General features: G+C 46.9%; 1 protein-coding gene across 2 annotated transcripts in view; it reads left to right on the top strand.

Annotated features, from left to right (window-relative positions):
- The window catches only part of MORN1 (MORN repeat containing 1), a 136,949-nt gene that overhangs the window by 33,810 nt on the left and 77,674 nt on the right, over window positions 1-25,465 (top strand). For both annotated transcript variants that reach the window (XR_015695114.1, XM_087701944.1), the window contains exon 10: window positions 1,874-2,025. Coding sequence is in view for 1 of the 2 variants with exons in the window: in XM_087701944.1 (XP_087558070.1) it covers window positions 1,874-2,025 (152 nt within the window). In the remaining variant the exon portion in view is untranslated. The remainder of the gene's footprint in view (window positions 1-1,873; window positions 2,026-25,465) is intronic.

The following is a 25,465-nucleotide window of genomic DNA, read 5'->3' as shown; positions in this document are numbered from 1 at the left end:
AGTGTCCTTTGCCACAGCCAGCTTGCAATTCTCTCCTACGATCACAGCCACTTTGGGTTGGGGGCCTTTGTTTCTCTCAGCGGGATTTGGAAGCCCCTTTCCCTGCTACCCAGAGGTGCGAAGCTGAAAACCCGCGGAGGCTGTCACTCCGGAGAGATATACTTCGATGCTTTCCCGGGGGGAAAAAAACTTCCAACTGGACTGCCAGCTCATCAAGTAGGTAAAGGTTCCCCTCACACATCTGTGCTAGTCGTTCCCGACTCTAGGGGGCGGTGCTCATCTCCGTTTCAAAGCCGAAGAGCCAGCGCTGTCCGAAGACGTCTCTGTGGTCATGTGGCCGGCGTGACTCAACTCCCGAAGGCGCACGGAACGCTGTTTTCCCTTCCCACCACTGAGCCACTGTGTCCTTCAAGGCTGTAAAAACCCCAAGGGGACAGTCTGTTTCCCAAAGCACCTGAAGGCAGGACAAGAAGCAATGGATAGAAACTCATCAAGGAGAGAAGCAACCTGGAATTAAGGAGGAATTTCCTGACAGTGAGGACAATTAACCAGGGGAACCACTTGCCACCAGACGTTGTGGGCGCTCCATCACTGGAGGATTTTAAGAAGAGACTGGACAAGCGTTTGTCTGGAATGGTAATAGGGTCTCCTGCTTGAGCCAGGGGGATGGACTAGAAGACCTCCAAGGCTCCTTCCAATTCCGTTAGTCTTTTAAGGCAGTTCTCTACTCCATAGAGTAGAAGGCCCTGCCAGAATGACGGGAAATGTGTGTGTGTGTATTTTAACAGTTTATTTATATATTTTCACATTACATATATAGCTTAGTGAAAAGCGTATTGTCTGGATCATTTTATTTATATATAATAATACTTTTCCCCTCGCCTAATTTCTACCTCTACCACCATTTGTAAAACAAGTCCCATGTTCGAAAATACTCTGGGTCTTCTTTTTCTTTTAATTTGAGCGTCAGTTTGTCCATTTCTGCACAATCTAAAGTGTTTTTATTACAATTGTGTTTTTATGGGGAATACTTGGAGAAGTGTTTGGTTTAACAAGGTACTCACAATTGTTCGTCTGTCTCTCGCTGCCTGCCTGCCTGCCTGTAGGGATTGCCCATCTCGCTCAGAGCAACAATACTTTAGCCCAGGGGTCGGCAATCTTAAACACTCAAAGAGCCACAAAGGTCCTTACCAGAAGCCCCCCGCTCAATTCTGGAGCTGACCGGAAGTCCGGCTCCCAACACCATAGAGTCTCCTCCTAGCGCGGCGTCCTTTTTCCCCTACCTGTCCTAACCAAAAGCCCTATCCATTGTGGAGTCAACCGCTGGCTGGTTTGAACTCCCCATTTTGATAGGGAATCTGTCTTCAATTCAGTCAGCGGTAAAGAGAAGGCCCCAGACGCCACCAGAAAAGAGTCATCGGGGCCAACAACCTCAGAAAGAGGACCCCCAACCTAAGGTGACGAAGAGTCCTACCAAGGGGGCGGCCTCGGATTAGGAAAATGCCGAAGATGACCCAATAGTGAGTGCAACCGGCATTCACGACCGCTTCAACTTCCCCTTCCGCGACTCTCGATCCGTAACTGTTTTCCCTTGTTTTCACACATCCTTAATGAGGCCGCGTTATCTGCCCTCGGCTTGTTTTACTCACAAAGAGGCCACCACCAGCCAGCGAGAACCTCGTCCTACTTCTTTTGGGTTACAGTTCACTGGGAAAACCTCTCTTAGAACTGGCCAGCCTCCCTTTTCCATCTCTGGGAACATTGAAGCTTTCGCATCCTATCCGCTGTCTTGCCTTTGTGGCTCGCAAGCCCTAACATCTGCGCCCCAGTCAGCCTTGGTTCTGTTTTTTTTTCCTCTTTTTTCTTTTGGCAGGAAGCACGGGGGTCCGAGTTCCCCTTCGATGACGGTCGCGTCTTCAAGCCAACTCTCGCAAGGCGTTCCCTCGGCTGTCAGCAAATCAGCACACGCCGGGCCCGAAGCGGTACCCTCCCACGAAAAAAAGCTGGGCCTTGAAACAAAGGACAGTAAGTAACCGGGATGAAGTTGGTTTTGAGCACAAGGTTTAAGAAACCGGGGGAGGGAGGGAAGGGGGGGGAGAAAACCTGTGGAGCCTTTTGTACGCTAATGGACGGTTGTGAGAACATTGGAAGGCTGCCTGTGAAGTTTGCACTGGCATCCTTCGGAAGAAATTAGTTTGATTTCCAAATTCCTGAAGTGGTGGTGAGGGGGGAGACCATGTATTAAACAGCTTTGTGGCAGGGGAGGGATGGAGTTCTTGGATCAATCTAAGCCTGCTTTTGAGACGGAGAGAAGTGCTCAGTGGTTGCATTTCAGCTGCTCTTTTTGCCAAATAACGATGCCCCGTCTTTCAAAAGGAGAGAGAGAGAATAAAAACCACTTAGGAGAGAAAAGTGGCATTACTAGGTCGCTGACACTTGAGTTACAAGCTAAGGCATGACAGCCTCTAGGCCCAACCCTATCCTGTTTTGGCAGTCTCCGAAGCTTTGTGTCACTCAAACTCGGTGTTCTGAGCGAAGCTTCCCGAGAGCCTGAAGTAAACTCCTGGTCACGACAAAAAAAACCCTTTTATTAATTTCCTGTGAATTCTGCTCCTTCACATCCAGCAAAGTCTTTCGAGGGAGGATTTGCGGTCACAGACCTTATCTGGCTTGGAGAGCTGCCAGGCCGAGATCTGCACAACTTGGCCAGGAGTCTCGGAGAGTCGCCAACCAATGAAGCGAACTAATGGTCTCCTGCAAACTCCACTCCCCTTTCGCTCCTGTTTTATTTCCTCTGGTGGGGGGGCATTCATCGTCCACCTGTGGCCTTACTCCCAAGTCGACCCCTGTTCTTTAGTTCTTCCCTTCATCTGGCCACTCTGCTCATGCACACACTGGGAACAGGCTCCAGCTGTTCTTCTGCCTCACTGATGTCTGACTCCGAAGGCAGCTGATAACTGGCATACGGCCCCCTCTCTGCCTCCGACGCAGAGCCCACGTCCGAGCCCTCCCCAGACTCCAGGACTGGCCCATCTTCCTCCCCAACCTCCTCACTGTCCGAATCTACTGCCAGCTCCACTGACCACTAGTGGGTCACAACACGCGGCCTGGTTCCTTGTCACCGAAGGAGGCAAGACGTCAATAGGGTAAAACCTTCCTTTCACTCCCATTGTACCTCCACTCGGCTGCTAGATGCTCAAAACCTTCTTCATTTCTGTTCAAGGACCTGCTTGATAAGATCAGGGCATAGGAAACCACCATAGGTGCCTTTTTAATCTTTCGGGACTTGAATCCAGGCCAAAGAAAGGTTTACTCGAACACAGATCAGATGGGAGAGTGTGGAATTAATTAACCAGTGGAACGACTTGCCTCCAGAAGTTGTGAATGCTCCAACACTGGAAGTTTTTAAGAAGATGTTGGATATCCATTTGTCTGAAGTGGTACAGGGTTTCCTGCCTAAGCAGGGGGTTGGACTAGAAGACCTCCAAGGTCCCTTCCAACTCTGTTATTGTGTAACTCTAATGGAACAAGAACTCAGCCTGCGCGAAAAGGAGCTGACGAGAGCTCTTTTTAGATTTGGCCCCGAGTTTGAAGCCACTCAATACTCAGTTGCCCACACTCCACCCTGCAAGGGATGATGGGGTCGTTTGATGATGATGATGATGATGATGATGATGATGATGATGATGATTCAAACTGGAGAGTAAAAGCTGTGTAATCCCTATGTTGTTCCATTTTTGGATTTAAGTGGAAGACAAGAAAAGAATTGCAGAGGAAAAGGGGAAGCAATTTTGTAAAGCTGAGTTCTCTCTCTGCCTTCCCATCTCCTGGCCAAGTTCTTCGTCTCCACCTCTTAGGGGCCTCTCTCTCTCTCTCTCTCTCTTCCTTTCTCTCCACCTACTCAAAACTTGTGTCTCAAGGTTTAACCTAATCCCAGTGAGTCAAAACTGCCAACTCATCCTTTGTATAAATATACATTCACTACCTATATATTGTTATTTTGGCTTCCTCTAAAGGGCTGTGCTGACAGATGAGCTGACGTTTTTTGCTTTCCCCCCCCCTCCCCTTTCATAAAAATAAAAAAATACCCGGATATCATTTTACAGGCCAAGTGATTGATTGAAATTATTCAATGGAAACTCCGAACATTTTGAAACCTTGGGAGTTGAATCCGAGTTTATCTGGGTTTATGGTGAGCCCTAATATTCCAATCCCCCCCCCCCAATATCACTTGATACATTTGCAAATATATGCTCTGAATCTTAATTTGCTCGGCTCGCTAGACAGATTGGGGGGCTGGGGAAAGCCCAGCGGTTGTAAAAACAACCTCTCTATTGGCGCTCCGGGAAAGTTTATTTTGATAGCCCCAGCGTACGCAAAATTCTTCGTTTGTCCTTTGTTTTTTGTTTTCCACCCCTGTTTTGGTTGTATTAAATTTAGTTTTTTGTTTCCACTCTTCCAAGCAAAATATGTTTATAAGGGCCCTTACGTAACACCTGACCTTCCCCCCCCTCCCCCCTTGCTTTAAGTCACCAGAAGATTTAGAAATAGTAAATAAACAAACCTCTTTTTGGGAGTTTTTCCCCTTTCGGGAGAGTTTCTGTTGTAATATTCCTGCGTTTGAACGGAAAAGAGATTGGAGGAAAAAAAAACAGATTGAAGCAAGCCAAAATGGGTCAGATTCCCTCATCCAGCTGGGACTACAGTAAAATGACATTAGGGGAACAGAGGGGCCTGTAATGAATACTTGAGCTCCGGCTTGTTGTAGTAGTGGAGTAGCTGGGCCAGAAACAGGATTGAGTGAGTTATAGTCCTTGAGGTGTGAAAGTCAACCAAGAGGAAGGATCATTCTCTCTCAATGCAACCCACCTCACAGGGTGTTGTTGCTGTTGTGGGGGAAAACAGGAGAAGGGAGCATTAAGTACATTGGTAGTAAGGTCATATACAAATCTGATAATAATAGTAGTAATTCTAACAGCTCCAAAAATTTCAGCCAGTATGGTCCATAATGGTCCTGATGACATCTGAAGAGCATCAGGTTGAAGAAGGCGGCAGTTTTGATGTTAGAATGAGAGTTTGATTAGCTGGTAAAATGTTATAGCTGACCCTTCCTTCCTTCCTTCCTTCCTTCCATCCATCCATCCATCCATCCATCCATCCATCCATCCATGAACACCCTGCCTTCCTTCCTTCCTTCCTTCATCCCTCCCTCACTCCTTTGACTCTCTGCCTCCCTCTCCTTCCTCCCCCTCTCCTCCCTCCCTCCCTCTCATTCCTTCCCTCCCTCCCTCTCATTACTTCGTTCCCTCTCTCCCTCTCTTTCCTTCCCTCCCTCTCTCTCATTCCTCCCTCCCTCTCCTTCCTTCCCTCCCTTTCTCTCCTTCCTTCCCTCCCTCCCTCCCTCTCTCTCCTTCCTTCCCCCCTCCCTCTCCTTCCTTCCCTCTCTTTCCTTCCTTCCCTCCCTTTCTCTCCTCCCTTTCCTCTCTCCCTCGCCTTCCTTCCTTCCTCCTCTCCCTCTTTCTCCATCTATCCTTCCATCCTTTTTCCAGCAAGACTTTGTGGCTGGCTGCTTGAGCAAAAGGTTGGCCCAGGATCAAAACACCTCAGGAGTAAGTTCTGCTGATGGGTAAATGACTGAGGTCCTTGAGGCTTTTGCTTCCCCTCCCCCCCCCACTTCTTCTTTTAACGTGGCGGTAATAACCCAGTGATGGAAAGGTACCCAGCCCTATGAACTATTGATGAACAGCCAGCAAAATGGAATTCTGAGAGCTGCTCAGGGCGTTTTCCCTTTCAGAAATAGATGTGCTCGACTCTCTGGTTTTGAAGCCGGCGTAATGACATCGGAAGCCGGATTAAAAGTCACTTCAGGGGAAGCTCCTCCTCCCTTAGCAGCAATTGACTGCTTGCTTCTTTCAGAAGATTTTCAAATAAAGGCAAATAATCTGGTCCTCCTCTCTGTATTTTCCATTAGCATCTTTGGGATGCCAAGTGACACCGAAGAGGCCCAAGACCACTCATGGTTTAATTTAGCTTGGACCAGCGTTAGCGAGCCTTTTCGGCACCGAGTGGGAGCACCAGAAACCCGAAGAGGAGTTCCACGGCACACATGTGTGCGCCGGGGAACTGCTCTTCCATTTCCCGGTGCTCCCAGGTGTCTGAAGGCCAGCTGGCTGGCGCGCCGGAACCCAGAAGAGCAATGGGTGACAGCTGGTGTTCCCGGAGAGATGGCTCTGCATGCCACTCTCTCCCTCCCAGTGGTTAGAGTACGGTACTGCAGGCTACTTTTGCTGACTGCCAGCTGCCTGCAATTGGGCAGTTTGAATCTCACCGTTTCAAGGTTGACTCAGCCTTCCGTCCTTCCGAGGTGGATAAAATGAGGACCTGGATTGTTGGGGGCAAGAGGCTGACTTTGTAAACCGCTTAGAGAGGGCTGTAAAAGCCCTGTGGAGCAGTATAGAAGTTTTAAGTGCTCTTGCTATTTTCTGCCTGGAAAGTTCTTATCCTGGGCTATTGGATTTCTGCATTGGGCATCTACATGCCTTGCAAGACTTCAGCCTGTGCTGGGTATAAATTCTCCAATTCCCCAGAATTTCTGCATCCTTTCTGATTAACTCTAACCACCGGCCAATTTTAAGTAAAGCTTCTTAACGTCTGGACTCGGAGCAACAATGCAAGCGTATCTGGCTTAGCCTGACATCGCTCCTGTGGAATGAGACGCCTGTTCCTCTGCCATGGCTGATTTCCCCCATGCGGCCCTTGTGTTTTTTTCGCACCGGCAAAGTACAACAACTCAGCCCGTTTCCAAGCACCGACAATAGCAACCGTCCATCTGTTTTAAAAGTTTGCTTCCTGTCGTCCCGTGTTTTTTTTTTCTTTCTTTTTTTCTGCCGCTTCAGCTCAAATGCTTCTCATTCTTTTGGACAAGACGTTGGCTCTCTCGTTACATGTCTCAAACCGGGCGGAATTTATGAGATGGGGAAATAAGAAGCTCAGTGGGAATCGGGCCTTCGAAACGTGCGTCGATTCGAAATCCCCTTTTTGAGCTGGATTTTGCAGAGGATTTTTAAAGGCAGTTTGGGAAACGTTTCCAAAGAACTGAACACCCTCCAGGTGGCCCCTTGAGTGATATCAACCAAGATGGTTTGGTCCTTCTAGCTTCTTAAAAGTCACAGGAGCATTTTCCTCCCTCTAGTCTCAAAACGGGGTAATCGATGAGCTCCACCACTCTTAAGAACAGCTTGCCAAGTTGGAGAAGACATCTGGAATGGCGAGAGCTTTGGTGACCTCGACTTAACAACAGTTCATTCAATGACTGAAGTTACAATAGCACTGGGGGAGGAAAAGTGACTTATGTTCCCTTTTCAGACTTACGAACATTGTAGGATCCCCACAGTCAGATGATCAGAATTTGGACCCTGGGCGACTGACTTCGACAGTCATGCCCTGGGCGTTGACAGCAGGCTGGGTTTTCCCAGGTCAAGGAAAGAATAAACTGGCAAGGAAAGAGTAGCTGGCAAGTTTTTCACAATACGCTGAGCTTAGCAAGCTTTAACCTTCAGTTGGACTTTTTGGCAGCTTATCCCGTTGGATTAGTTGATGATTCAGTCCGGGCGGTGAACCCAGAAAGTAGGTTAGTTCAGGAACCAGCAAAACCCATGAGGCAAATGGGGCTATAATGACTGAGTTGCCCGCACAGTATTTGTTTCCAGAGGGTAAGTCATCTGTGTACTGAGTTTGGTTGAAGTTGCTCGAGGCGTTCCAGGGTTATGCTGGAAGGAGAAGAGGAGGAGGAAGGGGAAGAAGGAGAGGAAGAGGAGGAAGGGGAAGAAGAAGAAAAGGAAGAAGAGGAGGAGGAAGGGAAAGAAGAAGGAGAGGAGGAGGAGGAAGGGGAAGAAGAGGAGGAAGAAGAGGGGAAGGTGAAGAAGAAGAGGAGGAGGAGGAGGAAGAAGAAGGAGATGAGGAAGGGGAAGAAGAGAAGAAGAAGGAGAGGAGGAAGAAGGAGAGGAGGAAGAGGAAGGGAAGAAGAAGAGGAAGGGGAAGAAGAAGGAGAGGAGGAAGAAGGGGAAGAAGAGGAGGAAGAAGAGGGGAAGGTGAAGAAGAAGAGGAGGAGGAGGAGGAAGAAGAAGGAGATGAGGAAGGGGAAGAAGAGAAGAAGAAGGAGAGGAGGAAGAAGGAGAGGAGGAAGAGGAAGGGAAGAAGAAGAGGAAGGGGAAGAAGAAGGAGAGGAGGAAGAGGAAGGGAAGAAGAGGAGGAAGGAGAGGAGGAGGAAGGGGAAGAAGAAGGAAAGGAGGAGGAAGAAGGAGAGGAGGAAAGGGAAGAAGAGGAGGAAAGGGAAGAAGAAGAGGTGGAGGAGGAAGGGAAAGAAGAAGAAGAAAAAAGATGATGATTGAGTGTTGGAGAACTCATTGAATTCCTGGGACTCCTAAGGAAAAAAAACCCCAAGAGGGCAAGGCTTCAGATGTAGAATTTTGGGGGGATTCAGCCTCCTTCCAGATCCTTCTGTGGAGTCCTCCTTGGGGGGGGGGGACCATGATGGGATCAGCTTCTGGAAAAAAAACGTACAGTCGCAGAACGAGAACATCTGGATCCGCGCACGTACATGCGCACGACTTGGAAACATGACTTCCTTCCCCGTTTGGCCCCTCGAACCTCGACATGTCCCTCGCCCGCGTTTGCATCCCATTTAACGGCTGGCACGACCTCCTCCTCCTCCATCCCCTGCCTTGAATTCAATACGAATATTTGGCCGTCGGAGGTCTGGAGCAGAGGCTGCCTTCATCACAGGTGGCCCCCGTTGTGTCCAGGCCTCCGTCCCTGCTCCGTCCATCTGCATTTCTTATGTTTCTTTCTCCCTTCAGCCCATTCGAGGGTTAAGAAGTTCAGCTGCCATCTGCGGTTTACTTAGCGGTGACGTTTATTTAAGTCGGGACGGCAGCAGCATCGTCGTGCCGGGAAACTTCTCCATAGCAGGGAAGCCATCTGCCCGAAGAGGAAGGCATGGAGGTTTCGGTCCCGAATAGGCCAGAGGTCGCGGGGTGGTTTTGTCCCTTCTCTTGCTGAGCTGTCTGAAGGGATTAAACCTGGTGAGGAGGCCCAGCGTGATTCTCACAACTGTGGTTGGGCTCGCTCGCACTTCTCCCTTTTGTTTGACGAGGGACGTCTAAACAAGCGTTCCCCGGCCTTCAGCCTTTGATCTGTTTGAGTGACCTCCTTCCCCCTACCCCCACCCCATCACCACCACCAAAACAATGCCAGAGAGAGAGAAGGGGCGGGGGGGGGAATCGTCTTCCTAATTTTCATAATTAAGATCATGGGGCGCGGTGGCTAAGACGCTAAGTGGCTAAAGCACATACGATCCAAGCAATATGCTTTCCGCTGAGCACCTAGGTATGTAATGTGAAAATATATAAATCAACTGTTAAAACACACACAGACGTGCACACAATTCCCGTCCTTCTGGCAGGGCTTTCTACTCCATAGAGCAGTGTTTCCCAACCTTGGCAACTTGAAGATGTCCGGACTTCAACTCCCAGAATTCCCCAGCCAGCGAATGCTGGCTGGGGAATTCTGGGAGTTGAAGTCCGGACATCTTCAGATTGCCACGGTTGAGAAACACTGCCATAGAGTACTGCCTTAAAAAGACTTACAGAATTGGAGGTCTTCTAGTCCATCCCCCTGCTCAAGCAGGAGACCCTATTACCATTCTAGACAAATGCTTGTCCAGCCTCTTCTTAAAATCCTCCAGTGATGGAGCACCTACAACGTCTGGTGGCAAGTGGTTCCCCTGGTTAATTGTCCTCCCTGTCAGGAAATTCCTTCTTAATTCCAGGTTGCTCCTCTCCTTGATGGGTTTCCATCCGTTGCTTCTTCTTCCTGCCTTCAGGGGCTTTGGAGGATAGACTTTCCCCTCAAGGGTTTTTACAGCCCAGTCTACTTGAGGCTGAGTGGCTAAGACGCTGAGCTTGTCGATCAGAAGGTTTGGCGGTTCGAATCCCTAGCGCCACATAATGGAGTGAGCTCCCGTGACTCGTCCCAGCTTCTGCCATCCTAGCTTTTCGAAAGCACGTAAAAAATGCAAGCAGAAAAACAGGGACCACCTTTGGCGGGAAGGGAACAGCGCTTCATGCGCCTTCGGGCGTTGAGTCAGGCCGGCCACATGACCACGGAGGCGTCTTCGGACAGTGCTGGCTCTTCGGCTTTGAAACAGGGTTGAGCACCGCCCCCTAGAGTCAGGAAATACTAGCAACATATGTGCAAGGGGAATCTTTACCTTTACCTAAAATCATGTTGCTCAGACTGGTTTTGTTTTAGGCTGGCTTGACTCTGTGGCAGAGAAACGTACAGTGGTTGCAGGACTGAGAATCCGAGATGTAAGCGGGACCTTCACGCTAAGCTGGCTTCGTTTGAACCTGGGGTGAGGTTGGCACCGCTGGGGGGTGAATCCAGCCTGTTGGGTTAGTTTGTGTTCCAAAACACTGGATGCCGGTAGCTTAATATATATATATATATATATATATATATATATATATATATATATATATATATATATATATATATATATATATATATATATATATATATATATATATATATATATATATATATATATATATATATATATATATATATATATATATATTGTTTTTTTGGCTTAATTAATTTTATTCTTGTTTTGCAGCCATTTGTACCAATTGTTCCAAATTTCATAATATTCCGACTCTTCTTTATCTTTTAATTTCTGTGTTAATTTGTCCATCTCTGCACAATCCAAAGTTTTTTTTTAATCACTAATTCGTCCGAGGGGGTATTATTTTGTTTCCAGCATTGGGCAAATGCTATTCTAGCTGTAGTTAGCAGATGTGTTAACATGTACTTAATTTTCTTTGTATATTTCCCTTTGATTATTCCCAGTAGAAAGATTTCGGGTTTGTATTTTATCTGTAAAAAAGTACAAGGGACTTATTATCACACATGGTGGACCTGCCCGTAAACACAAAAATAGAGCCAAGGTGGCGCAGTGGTTAAATGCAGCACTGCAGGCTACTGCTAGATCAGCAGTTCAGCGGTTCAAATCTCACCGGCTCAGGGTTGACTCAGCCTTCCATCCTTCCAAGGTGGGTAAAATGAGGACCCGGATTGTTGGGGGCAATATGCTGACTCTCTGTAAACCGCTTAGAGAGACCTGAAAGGCCTATGAAGCGGTATATAAGTCTACTGCTATTGCTATTGCTATTGCTATATTGGACAAAAATTTGGAAATGGGTGCAAGAAATTACAGGAGAACAGATAAAACACAAACCCAGAGCGACATGTTCTAAATGGCCTTTATTGGTAGCGTAACATTAAGACCCTCACTCAGCTTTTTGAGATCGGATTCGGGTTGATGGTCAATTCAGATGCATCCTTCCTTTCTCTGGGCGACTTCTGAAACACAGAGACTGAGCGCTCGCAATCCGCCGAGCCAAGAGGTAGTTTGTTTGTGGCTTATTTGTCATTTATTCACTAAACCATAGTTAAACAACCCGGGGCTTTAATGCGTTGTACATACATACACGGTCTACTGCCTGCAGAAAGCTGAATTCATTTAAAAGATCTTGCATTGTTTGTCCTTAGCGGCAGTTCCCAGATCTCTTGCCCAAAGGGCTTCCACGTTAAGTCTTCCTACTTCTCGGGTGCCCCAAGACTGACCAGAAGAACAATGTTGTTGTTAATTGCAAAGTCGTGTCCCGCCCATCGCGACCCCATGGACCACGTTCCTCCAGGCCTTCCTGTCCTCTCCCATCCTCTGGAGTCCATTGAAGCTCACACCGACTGCTTGGGTGACTCCATCCAGCCACCTCATTCTCTGTCATCCCCTTCTTCTTTTGCCCTCCATCGTTCCCAGCATGAGGCTCTTCTCCAGGGAGTCCTTCTTCCTTCTCATCAGGTGGCCAAAGTATTTGAGTTTCACCTTCAGGATCTGGCCTTCTAAAGAGCAGTCAGGGTGGATCTCCTTTACGACTGACCGGTTGGATGGCCTTGCAGTCCAAGGGACTCAATGCAGGAGTCTTCTTCTCAAGTACTTGAGTTCAATGGCCTTGCAGTCCAAGGGACTGGAAGGATGGATGGATGGATGGATAGATAGATAGATAGATAGATGATAGATAGATAGATAGATAGATAGATAGATAGATAGATAGATAGATAGATAGATAGATGGATGATAGAGTGGTTGTTGTTAGTTGCAAAGTCATGTCCGACCCATCGCGACCCCATGGACAACGTTCCTCCAGGCCTTCCTGTCCTCTACCATCCTCTGGAGTCCATTGAAGCTCACACCGACTGCTTCAGTGACTCCATCCAGGCACCTCATTCTCTGCCGTCCCCTTCTTCTTTTGCCCTCCATTGTTCCCAGCATGAGGCTCTTCTCCAGGGAGTCCTTCTTCCTTCTCATTAGGTGGCCAAAGTCTTTGAGTTTCATCTTCAGAATCTGGCCTTCCAAAGAGCAGTCAGGGTTGATCTCCTCTAGGACTGACCGGTTGGATGGCCTTGCAGTCCAAGGGACTCAATGCAGGAGTCTTCTTCTCCAGCACCCGAGTTCAAAGGCCTCCATTCTTTGGCGCTCAGCCTTCCTTACGGTCCAACCTTCACCGCCATCCGTTGCAACTGGGAAAACCATCGCCTTGACTAGACGCGCTTTTTTTGGCAGGGTGATGCCTCTGCTTTCTAGTAGGCTGCCTAGATTTGCCATATAGCTTCCCTCCCCAGGAGCAAGCCTCTTTTAATTTCTTGGCTGCAGTCCCCATTTGCCGTCATCTTGGAGCCCAGGAAAGTAAATCTGTCACTACCTCCATTTCTTCCCCATCTATTTGCCAGGAATTGAGAGGGTCGGGTGCCATGATCTTAGTTTTCTTCATGTTGAGTTTCAAGCCAACTTTTGTAAAAGCTCCATTTTACAAGCGTTCATATCTTTTTGCCCTTTGGTTTTCGTGTCAAAGATACTGGAGCGGGTTGCCATTTCCTTCTCCACTCGATCACGTTTTGATCACGTTGGAGAGTTGGGGAAGGTCAAATAATCCTGGAGGATCGAGTAATCTCTTAGCTTTGTTCCAAAGTTGACGGGAACGTAAAGGAGAGGGGTTTTTAAAAAAAAAAAAATGATTCAGAGTATGTAATTCCTCTTTCAAACCAGAACCAGAACCTAAATCTTAATCTTGAGTTAAGAAAGAATCGAGTTCGGGGGTGAGGGCGGATGGGGGTGGGTGAGGGCGGATGGGGGGGGTGAGGGTGGCAGTGCTTCTCTTTCCTTTGAGACGAGCATTAACATGAAACACATCTGGGCTGGAGCCCAGGCAGTGTTGCCAGCATCTCTGCAAAAAAAATAAAAAAAATCCACGCCTTCGGAATTTAAATGCCTCAATGCCTCCCACATCTGGCGCAGATTGGGTGGGTGGGTTGCGCATATTTGTGCCACCCTCAGCCTTACTCGTGTGTGTGTGTGTGTGTGTGTGTGTCTCTCTCTCCTACCAGTCAGAGTGTGTGCACTTTGCTCCAACCCAGAGGAAGAAGTTAATGGTGCACCAATCAATTCTTCCTTTTTTCTTTTCTTTTCCAAGCAGCGTTATTATAAATAACGTCGGAGAGGATGGGATAGTTTCTGCCAGCATTATGGGAAGAACCTCTGCTCGAAAAATCCTAAATAAACAGGATGTGATAGGACAACGATGATGATTAATTAGTTTATCTTCTCTCTCTCTCCCTCTCCATCCCTCCCTCCCTCCCTCTCTTTTTTTTTTTCCGGGCAGAGGTTCGTTCTCCAATTGGTTCTCCTACATCTGGATCCTCTCCAGATATTTTTTTTAAAACCCTATTTGGTTAAATTACAGTACCCGGTGTTTTTTTTTTTCCTTCCCCTAACAAAACGCATTGATTTGATATTCAAAAACATTTTTATATTTAGTCTGTTAACCTTTTGTAATTCCCACCCACTGCTTTTAAACTGCGGAATGTGGTAGGGCTTTTTTTTTTCCCCCTTCTTTTTTCTTTAATGCTAATTGTTGTCAGTAGGGTATCAGCCACGAGCCCTTAGCAATTTAAACGCATTGAATTGTAATGCAGGTGCCGTTAATTGGAAGGCTGCTATTGTTTTCCTGGCAATAGCGAATATGTTTCAAACAATTCCTTGCAAATTGGATTTGAGACCATTTTTGTTTTGTTTTGTTTTTTTAAAGAAAGAGAGAAGGGGGGGGGGGGAGAGAGAGAGTTTAAAGATAACTTTAGCTTCCAATTTAGCCCGGAAAAGGAGAAGCGAACTGCAGGAGAGGCTTTGTCTCTCCCGTTTAGGCTGAATGGGGGAACCCGCAGTGGCATCTTTCAGGCCACAATGATGGTCCTTGCCCGGGTGCAAATTTGCAGGCTCCCACTAGCGCAACGGTTAGCCAAATCACCAGCTTGTGTAGATGAGATGGGCACCGTAGTGGGAAACCCGATTCGGTAGTGTAACGCACATCCAGTCGAGTTACATCCTATGTTTCCACAAAGAAGGACTAAAAGGAATTTAAAAATTCTATTTTTGCAGTTCCTTTCATCAGATGCACACATCTCAGGGCAAAACCCGAGGCCTTTTGGTTAAACGCAGCCAGAAAAGCTGTTAGTGGACTTCTAATTGTTTGCCACCATAAACTAACACCACCCTTCTGAAGTAGCACGGAGGTCCGTTATCGGCTTCATTTTTAAATCATCTTAATTGAAACTGGAGGCGTTTATGGTGGGCACTCAAATCTCCTCTCTTGTCAGAGATGCCATAACTAGAAAGGAGAAACGATTCATATAGCAATAGCACTTAGACTTATATTCCGCTTCCCAGCCCTCTCTAAGCGGTTTACAAAGTCAGTCTCTTGCCCCCAACAATCTGGGTCCTCATTTGACCCACCTCGGAAGGATGGAAGGACTGTTGCCGTGGTAGGTTGCTCTTACCATCACTACCGGTACGCGGCTCATAAGGCTGTGCGTCCTGTTCGGGCACGAGCGCGGCGCATGCGCAATCCACCACCCCTGCGACACCCAGCTGCTTGTTGGGGCTCACGCAAGGGCTGCACACTATGCACTCGTGCGCAATTGGCCGGTTGCTTTATAAGCAAGTATAGAACGCGGGCGGGCAGGTGGCCCAAATGAGCCACCGTACCGGTACGCTGTCAACTGCTCCTGGCTACTACCAGTACGGCCATACTGGACCTGGGAGGAACCCACCACTGCACTCTTGTATCTTCAAGCGGTCACTAACCAAACCGTTATAGGTCGAGGACCAGTGGTGGGTTCCAAAAAAATTTGGAACCTCTTCTGTAGGTGTGGCCTGCTTCCCGGGTCCACTGGTGGAACATCTAACCGGTTCGGTAGATTTGACGAACCGGTTCTACTGAACCTGTGCGAACCGGTAGGAACCCACCTCTGTCGAGGACTACCTGTATATCTCTACCCGGAGCTCATGGAACTATCCTAACTTGGAAATGAAAAGAGAAACAGAATTGTGGGCTTGCCAAATTCAGACTGGAAAGAGCACTCTGAAAATGGCAGGGGTTGCTATTTGCTGGGAAAGGCTTCCCACGGTGACGGAGCTGATCGGCCAAAAGTAAAAAGGCTAGATTGAAAAACGGGAAGGAGAAAATAAAACAAAAACAAAAACCGGAGCATAAGTGATCCTAATTGCCCGTCAGAAGAACTAAAAGACTTGGCAATCGGATAAGGCATTGAAGAGAACAGCAAGCAGTTCTCTGGGAGTAAATCTCTTTCATATTAATAAATGGGAAACGGCTAGCCTTGGGGGATCAAGCGGGATTTTGTTTGTTGTTTTCATAGTAGTTTTAATAAACATTAACAGATTTTTAAAAAAAAACTAATACAAAGACATGAAAGGAGAAAAATAATAAAAGTGTAGAAAAGAAAGCAAAATAAGAATATGTCAGAGAAAAAGGAAAGAATATCTATATATTTATATCTATATATTGCTATCTATCTCTATTATCTAGCTATTTATAGCTACCTATATACCTATAGCTATCTCTATCGCTATCTATATTAGCTATCTAGCTATCTACATACCTACCTATTTATCTGTCTATCATCTATATCACTATCTATCACTATCTATATCACAATATTAGCCATCTAGTTATCTATAGCTATCTACTTACTACCTACCTATCTATCTACTACCTACCTATCTATCTATCTATCATCTATCTATCTATCATCTATCTATCTATCTACCATATTTTCCAGCGTATAAGATGACTTTTTAACCCCAAAAAAATATTTCAAAAATCTGGGGTCATCTTATACGCCAGGTATAAGAAAGGCCATACCAAAAAACCAAAACAAAAGAAAAAGCAATGCCACCAAGCAAAAAGCCGCACCCCCAGCGCAGACACCAACCTTTCAATCAATAATCTCGGCGCTCCTCGCCAGGGCACGTGGATAGATGAGCGCTGGGATGGCTTAGTAAGGTCTGGCTGGCGGTCTGGAAGAGGAAGGCGTCGAGCTCAAACTACGAAAGCCCGGCAGCACAGAGGCCTTCAGCCTGCTCACGGGTGCCTGAAAGTAGGGGGTCGTTTTATACGCCCAGTCGCCTATACGCCGGAAAATACGGTATCTATCTATGATTTATAGCAATAGCAATAGCAATAGCAGTTAGACTTATATACCGCTTCATAGGGCTTTCAGCCCCCTCTAAGCGGTTTACAGAGTCAGCATATTGCCCCCAACAACAATCCGGGTCCTCATTTTACCCACCTCGGAAGGATGGAAGGCTGAGTCAACCCTGAGCCGGTGAGATTTGAACAGCCGAACTGCAGAACTGCAGTCAGCTGAAGTAGCCTGCAATGCTGCATTTAACCACTGCGCCACCTCGGCTCTTCATTTCAATGAAGGCGATTTAGATGAAGGGATAGATGGGGGATTCATTAAATTTGCAGATGACACCAAGCTGGCAGGAATAGCCAACACTCCAGAAGACAGGGTTAAGACACAGAAAGATCTTGACTGACTTGAACATTGGGCCCTATCTCACAAAACGAAATTCAACGGTGGAAAAAAGTAAGGTTCTACATTTGGGCCAGAAAAACCAAATTCTCTGGTATAATATATAAGTGCCACCTGGCTCAATAGCAGTAACTGTGAGAGGGACCTTGGGAGTCCTAGTGGAGAAATAATTCATTTACAGTATTATTATTTTTTAAAGATTAAAATTTTAATTTATACAGTTCTACTCCAACGCCGGATGGAGATGCACAGCTGTCCTTTGCTGGGGCATCTAACATCCAAGATCAGTCTGACCCATAAGCTTTTAACCCTCTTCGCTGTAGCTGCGGAACGACAGGCCTGTATTTTAGGTTAAACCCAAGGTTGATCCACTTCAGCTGGACATTTTAAAAGTGCGATGATCTCCCAGATCCCTAGAGCTGGCAGAGATCGCATTATTCCGAGGGTTTGTGTGTAAAGAGAGCCTTGCCTCTTTTTCAATCAAGCAGTTGCTTTTTTTAAAAAAAAAAATCCTTTCTCCAGATGTGGGAAGATTGCAGGGTGAACACATTCTTGCAAAAGAGCCAAATTTCTGCATTAAGAAAAAACAAACTAGCAAGTCAGCAAAAAGCTTTCTCCTGGCCATTGGAGGTTTTAATATGGTTCTTTCTTTCTTTCTTTCTTTCTTTCTTTCTTTCTTTCTTTCTTTCTTTCTTTCTTCTTTCTTTCTTTCTTTCTTTCTTGACCATTTGGAAAGTCTTGATTTTATCTCTTCCCACCTGGGCATTAGAGGTTTTATATGCTTCTTTCTTCCTCCCTCCCTCCCTCCCTCCCTCCTTCCTTCCTTCCTTCCTTCCTTCCTTCCTTCCTTTTTTCTTTCTTGACCATTTGGAAAGTGTTGATTTAATCTCTTCCCACCTGGTCATTGGAGGTTTTAATATGCTTCTTCCTTCCTTCTTTCCTTCCTCCCTCCCTTCCTTCCTTCTTCCCTCCCTCCCTCCTTCCCTCCTTCTTTCTTTCTTGACCATTTGGAAAGTGTTGATTTACTCTCTTCCCACCTGGTTATCGGAGGTTTTAATATGCTTCTTTCTTTCCTTCCTTTCTTGATTGACCATATAGAAAGTGTTGTTTTAATTTTTTTCCACCTTTGCTTGCAACCTAGCATGTTAAATACAGGGGTAGGATTCAGCCAGTTCTGACCGGTTCGGGCAAACCGGTAGCTCCAACGATCAGCTGGGGAGAGAACCGGTTCGCTCTGATGATGAGGTGGGCCCGTCCACCTGCCCCTGCATTTTACTTCCCTATATCCCCTCAGCTGATTCACGCGGCAGAGCGGATGCTGCGCCTCAGCTGTGTTACTCCCCAGAAGTAGCGTGGAAGATAAGTTTCATTAAAACTGTGCATGTGCGTGGAGCCCGCATCAGGCGTGCACAAAGCACACGATCACCGAACCGGTTGTTAAACCAGCAGGATCCCACCACTGGTTATATATGCTTCTCCGTTGAAGTCTGCCAGTTGTACATCCTTCACTTGTGATAGATTTCTTTGCCTCCGGTGGTTTCCGATTTCCATATGTTCATTAAGATCCATGCAGACCAAACATTTGAGGATGGAACCAGAACCATTAGCCGTTCCTGTTTTCTCTCTCTCTCTCCCTCCCTCCCTCTCTCCCTCTCTTTCTCTCTCTCTCTCTCTCTCTCTCCTACAAATGGGGCTGCCCCTTCACTCCGATACACCCCCGAGGCTTCATTTTACGTTTACAGATGTCAGTTTGAATGAATGCGACCGTATTTCTAGAAGGATATTGGACTGATACCTTGGCCTTCTTTGCTTTGTGGTTTTTTTTTCCAGCCAGCACTGACAAACCAAGGATTAGTTAAATCCTTAGTCTCTATATACTGTATTTTTCAGACTATAAGATGCACCGGACTATTAGACACACCTAGATTTAGAGGAGCAAAACAAGAAAAAAAAGTTTTCGGTCTTCACGCGTCCGGTTTTCGCCCTCCCCAGAAGCACTTTACAGGCCCATTTTTGGCCTCCCCAAACTCTTCTGTACATTCTGTTTTCACCAACAACGTGCCCATTTTTCGCCTGCTTCAGGGGGCCAGGGGGATGAAAACAGGATGAGTGGAAAGTTCGGGAGGCCAAAAATGGACCGTGAGGAGCACTTCTGGGGGCCAGGAAGGGAGAAAACGTGACACGCAGAGGGTTTGGGGAGGCCAAAACCAGGCCCATATTTGGTCTATAGGACTCACAGAAATTTTCACCCACTTTTAGGGGGGGGCGGGAGCGGTGGGGGGATATGACCGGTATGCCCCAGACCTGGGAGCACCAGGTACAGTTCTGCTACAGTGCTGCAGAGCACCCGCCCGCTGCCCTCCTTACCTATATTTGAGCCAATCGGAGCTTGCACGCACGGACAATACGGCGCTTGCGCAATGTTCTGCCGAGCAGATGGAGCGTCGTAGAGCATTGTGGGTGGTAAGTATGCATGAGCGCACTGGACGCCCGGCCCCATTGCACTGTACCGGTTGCAACGGGATCTGGACACTACTTAAATCCTTAGTCTCATATACTGTATTTTTCAGGCTATAAGATGCACCCGATTATAAGACACATCAAGATTTAGAGGAGCAAAACAGAGTGTGTCTTATACTCTGAAAATTTCGGTATTATTACATAAAGGGGAAGGTTAGGATTTCCTATCTGGAAACTTGGGTTTCCTTCACGTAAAGCTTTGCTGTTTTCTTTCAACCGTTCTTCATTAGGGGGATTACAAACACAACTTGTAACCATATGTTCTGGCCGTCCTCACAGCCTGGAGTGTTGATCTCTTCATGGCTTCCCCAGGAAGTTCTCTTCCATCTCATTAAACATTTCTGTTATTACAGTGGGTTTTTTCTTTCTCCCCTCTCCCCAATGGAGGCCAAATATTTTGTGGCTTCTGGTATGTCAAGTTTTGATGGAGCTTGTATCTTTGTGCGTGTCTCCTTTGGCGGCCTCAGAATTGGCGTTCTTCTTCGAGGGAGCATTTGCCGTTTAGGTTCATTGTTGTTATTTTGATGTCAGGCTAAAATTCATCCAGCCCTCTTTCCCCGGATATATATTGCGTTTACCAACTTAGAATTTTTCCAGATGAGATGTATGGAGACCAAAAAGACAGCTGCCTCAATTTATTCCTTATTCTAAGGAAGGGTGAGGCAGCACATTCCCCCCTCCCCAATTTGTTTCTGCAGTTCGTTAACATACAATCCACAGGCTTGGAAGAGACCTCAGAGGTCTTCTAGTCTTACCCCCACCACCACTGCTCAACGGAGGAGACCTGAAAAGATACTGCCCAATCTGCCTCCTGTCCGGTTTTTCCTTGCTCAGTTTTGAAATGTGCTGGGAACTATCAGTGGCTGTTGATAATCGTGGCCTTTGGCGGTAGTGAAGTTCAAATTTTTTTACTACCGGTTCTGTGGGCATGGTTTGGTGGCCATAGCATGGCTGGTGGGCATAGCAACGGAAGGATACTGCAAAATTTCCCTTCCCTTCCCACTCCAGGGGAAGGATACTGCAGAATCTCCATTCCCACCCCACTCTGGGGCCAGCCAGAGGTGGCATTTGCCGGTTCTCTGAACTGCTCAAAATTTCCGCTACCGGTTCTCCAGAACTTGTCAGAACCTGCTGGATTTCACCCCTGGCCTTTGGGCTTTTGAGGGAGGGGCTGTAGAAAGTTCATACCCAATGAAATGAAATATTTTAGGAAATATTTAAAAAGCAGAATATTTCCCCTAAAAGAGAAATAGAAATCTTAAGGGAGACAGAAACTCAGTGTCAGGGTTCCAAATAGCATCCAAAATAAAATAAGAATCCAAGGCAAGAGATTCCTCAAAATTCCAATTTATTAAAAGAGCCATGTTGGCACATCTGGGAAAACCCAAATCTCAAAGTTTTCAGGTTTTCCCCACCCAGTTGAAAGTTCAGGATCCTGCCCCAATGCCCAAAGTTCATCACATGGTCCACTCTTCCACTGCCACGAAGACAGATCTCTCTCTCTCTCTCTCCCTCTCTCTCTCTCTCTCTCTCTCTCTCTCTCTCTCTCTCCCTCCCTCCCTCCCTCCCTCTCTCTCTCCCTCTCTCTCTCTCTCTCTCCCTCCCTCCCTCCCTCCCTCTCTCCCTCCCTCCCTCTCTCTCTCTCTCTCTCTCTCTCTGTTTGTCTGTGTGTTTAGGTAGGTAGGTAGGTAGAGGGATAGAGAGAGAAATAGAAAGAGAGAGAGAAACCCAGTAGATAGGGAGAGAGGAAGTAGGTAGGTAGAGAGAGAGATACAGTAGATAGGTAGGGAGAGAGAGTAGGTATGTAGGTAGAGGGATAGAGAGAAATAGAAAGAGATAGAGAGAGAAATACAGTAGATAGGGAGAGAGGGAGTAGGTAGGTAGGTAGATGTTTCCAGGTGTATTTATCCATGTGCTGGAGAAGGTAATTGCTGACAATCTGCAGCACCTAAGACTTTGTTTCTGCTGGGACAGCACTTGATCAATCTAATTCTCATCAATCAGTTAAAGAGCTTTCCAAAAGGGGGAGGGGAGTTTTTGCACTCTGCAAACCTCCCAAAAATGGCCCGTTTTTTGCAAAAACTGGCCCGCTTTAAAAAAAAAAGAGGCATGAATAGCTTTGGGGGGGGGCTTGCAGAGTATTCCTGGGGGGGGGCAAAAATGAGCAAAAACGGCCCATTTTTTGCTCATTTCTGCCCTCCCCAGCTCCCAGGAGTTCTCTGAAAGCCTCCTAAAGGCTATGCACGGCCATTTTGGTGAAGAGTGTGGGGCTTCGGGAGGCAAAAAATGCTGTATTTGATTTATAAGATGCACCCAGATTTTCAGCCTCCTTTTTGAGGGAAAAAAGGTGCGTCTTATACTCCAAAAATATGGTATCTTAGAAAGAAAAGAAGACCAGTCCCTGGCAGATTTCTCCAGGTTGTGCTTGCTTCAAGGGTCGCCTTTTAATCTCGGTGGCATTGTGGCATCTTAGGGGCTGGGATGAAGAGGTCTTGAGGGAGCCAGCATCGCAGTTGGGCTCCAACATCAGATCTCTCTCTATTTTCCCTCTGGGAAAAATTATCTGTAGGGACCGGAGCCAGAGGGCAAAACTGTTCTCTTTTGCGGAAGGAGGATTTTTAAAAATTGCTCCAGATAAAATATCTGGTGCTTCCCCACCCGCCTTTCTCGGGCACCGGCCAATTCTTAAGATTTTTTTGTGCTTCGAAGCTAGTACGAGCCGTCCTCGGTTTAACAGCAATCCATTTAGTGACTGTTCCAAGTTACATTCGTCACTGGGGGAAAAGGCACTTACGACCGCTTTTCACACAACCGTTGCGGCATCCCCGCGATTATGTGATCAAAATTCAGACACTTGGCAACAGACTTGGATTTACGACCGTCGTAGCATCCCCGGGTCGCTCAATCCCCTTTTGCGGCCTTCTTGATGAGCCAAGTCAGATGGGGGAACCCGATTCACTTAACTACTGCAATGATTTACTTAACAGCTGTGGCAAGAAAGTTCTAAATGAGCTGAAGCTCACTTAACTGTCTCGCTTAGCCACAGAAATGCAGGGCTTGGTGAGTGGTTGCAAGTCGAGGACTACCTGCTGCCACCTGATTGCTCCCCGGAGGGAAGCACAGACCATCCCGTTGCATTCCTGTGGATGTCTCGGCTGCGTGGAATCTCAGCACCTTCCCACACCTGCCTTATTAATTACTGACATTTATTGGTAATTGAATTGAGCATTAAAGGCTAATGAACGGTGTCTGGTCACCTTTACAGGGAATACCGTTGGCAGAGCTGAAGGCGCCCCAAGCAAATTTTTTTTTTATGAAGAGAGAAGGCGGTCTTCTGGCGCCGAGGTCAGCCAGGATGGGCCCATAACTCTTTGTGCCCATGATTAGAAGCCCGGCCTGTAGCCTGACAATAATCCCCTTCGTCATTCTCGGTTACAGGTGCTTACGGCTGATCCTGTTTTTTTCCCTTCCTCTCTCTTTTTTTTTTTTCTTCTTGGCGGTGCCCTACACAGGCGATTAGCGTGTGTTGTAATTGAGCTGCTTGTAAAAATAAATAAAAAAGATAATTAATTGCATTTTCACTCCTCCAGAGGAGGTCAACCTGCCCCCCATCTTCGGTCATTACCCAACTAGTCATCCCGCTCCAGACTGCCGTGTTCTTTCCCAAGGTGACGAGATGATTCTTTATCTTTGCTGATCAAGAAAAACATTGCTGCCTTAATTAAAAGAGACACGGAAGGAGGATTTGAGGGGTGACGCCCGAGTGGCAGGATTGATAGATCCCAGTGCCTGAGCTGATATTAAAAAAAAAACCAAACACTACAGGTAGAACCACAATTGAATCCCAAATTTTTGTGGCTAAGCGAGATATTTCTTAACTGAGTTTTGCTCCGTTTTACCTCCTTCTTGCTCTTTGGTGTTGAGTTAGTCACATGATCACCCATTAAGCGAATCTGCCTTCACCGTTGACTTCGCTTATCGGAAGGTCGCAAAAAGGGACCAGGGACACAGCCGTGCTCATAGCAATAGCCCTTAGACTTATATACCGCTACACAGGGCTCTCTAAGCAGTTTATAGAGTCAGCCTCTTGACCCCCGCAACAATTCAGCTCCTCGTTTTACCGACCTCAGAAGGAAGCAGATATGAAATGTGACCAATCATCTGAATTTGGATCCCCTGATCACCAGGATGCTGCCAAGGTCGTAGCTGTGAGCGGTCCCAAGTCCCTTTTCTTGGTGCTGTAGTAACTTTGAATGGTTACCAAACAAACTGTCGTAAGTCAAGGACCACCTGAATTAACATCGTACAGGAGAGCTACAGCACGTGTCAAGATTCCAAGTAATACACCCATAGCAAGCAGAACTCCGAGGCAAGTAGATTGCTTAAAGAACAGTTTTATTGGACATATCATATTGGCAAAGACTGGTGAAAACCAACTCTTTAACGATTCCCGTGGTTTTCACGTTTAAAAGTAAAATCCCCCCCCCCCTTTCCCAACTCATCAGTCACACAGCCCAATCAAGATGCTGTCCAGTTGCTTGGAAAGTTCACTCCTTTCTTCAGCCACCTGTGGGAATGACCTTGGTTCTTAGGGGAAACTATTTTGCTTTGGCTACAAAACCCCAGCTATCTCTATTCCCCCCCCTCCCTAATCCCTCAGCACCCGTGTGTCAATGCTGAAGGCCTCCAAGATGGCCTCATTCAGGCCAGCTTCAGAGTTGACAACCCTGTGCTTTGACTCCATACGGAATCAAAAAAAAAAAAGCTGCAGCAGCAACTCGGAAAGTAATCTTGGATTCTGCAGTTTTGAGGTCGGGCTTTGCAGGCGGTGAGTGGGCTGAGAGAACGTCGATGGAGCTGTCCATCCGAGGTCACAAAACACCCCGGAAATTCCCCTGTGTCGACATGCACTTTCCGTGCCCTCACAGGTCAGCCCTCAGCAGCTGCAGTGTCATTATTGAAAACTATTAGTGCATTAAGAGATTGGAAATGATGCTGTAATCAGCAATTTGCTTCCCCTTCGAACGCGCCAGTGCAGCAAAAGCTAATGAAGAGAGGGAGAGAGAGAGAGACGGGTGTTAAGAACTTGCGTCCTTTGTCCAGGGCCCAAGGCCGACTTGCTTACCGGAAGGCCGTTTTCACCATCCAACAGAAAGTGCTGGAGGAAAGAAGCACAGCTCCGGGCTTGACTAAACAGACTTTCGTTTCATGGCCGTTCGAAGTTAGGCCGGCACCCCCAAAAAATACAACATGATGACCGTTTTTCACATTTAATACCGTTGCGGCATTCCCCCAATGGGGACAGGAATGAAATTCAGAACCCTCGGCAGCTGACTCTTATTTATGATTACGGTAGTATGACGTGTTCCCCTTTGGGACCTTCTGACCAGCAGAGTCAATGGGGAAACCACTTAACGACCAAGTTGCTAACTTAATTTAAGAACTTTGGCGAGAAAGGTCATAAAATAAAGCTAAACTCACTTAAAAACTGCCCCCCCAATCTGTCTTGCTTAGCAACATACCGTATTTTATAAGTATAAGACGCACCAAGGTTTTGCACTCTTCCAAAAATGGGCCGGTTTTTTTCCCCAAAAAGGGGGCATGAATAGCCTTTAGGAAGCTTGTAGAATGCTCCTGGGGCCTGGGGGGCAAAAAAACAGCCTGTTTTTCACTCATTTCTGCCCTCCCCAGCCCCCAGGAGCTCTCTGAAAGCTTCCTAAAGGCTATGCACGGCCATTTTGGTGAAGGGTGGGGTTCTATTCCATTCCATATTCTATTCCATCCCATTCTATATTCTATTCCATTCTATATTCCATTCCATTCTATATTCTATTCCATTCCATCCCATTCTATATTCTATTCTATTCCATTCCATTCTATATTCTATTCTACTCCATTCCATTCTATATTCTATTCCATTCTATATTCC

The sequence above is a fragment of the Thamnophis sirtalis genome, unplaced genomic scaffold (genome assembly GCF_051295495.1).
Source record: "Thamnophis sirtalis isolate CommonGarterSnake01/CBP01778 unplaced genomic scaffold, rThaSir2_p1.2 scaffold_15, whole genome shotgun sequence".
Classification (NCBI taxonomy): Eukaryota; Metazoa; Chordata; class Lepidosauria; order Squamata; family Natricidae; genus Thamnophis; species Thamnophis sirtalis.
The sequence above is the reverse complement of the archived record's forward strand: the minus strand, read 5'-3'. Positions and strand labels throughout refer to the sequence as shown.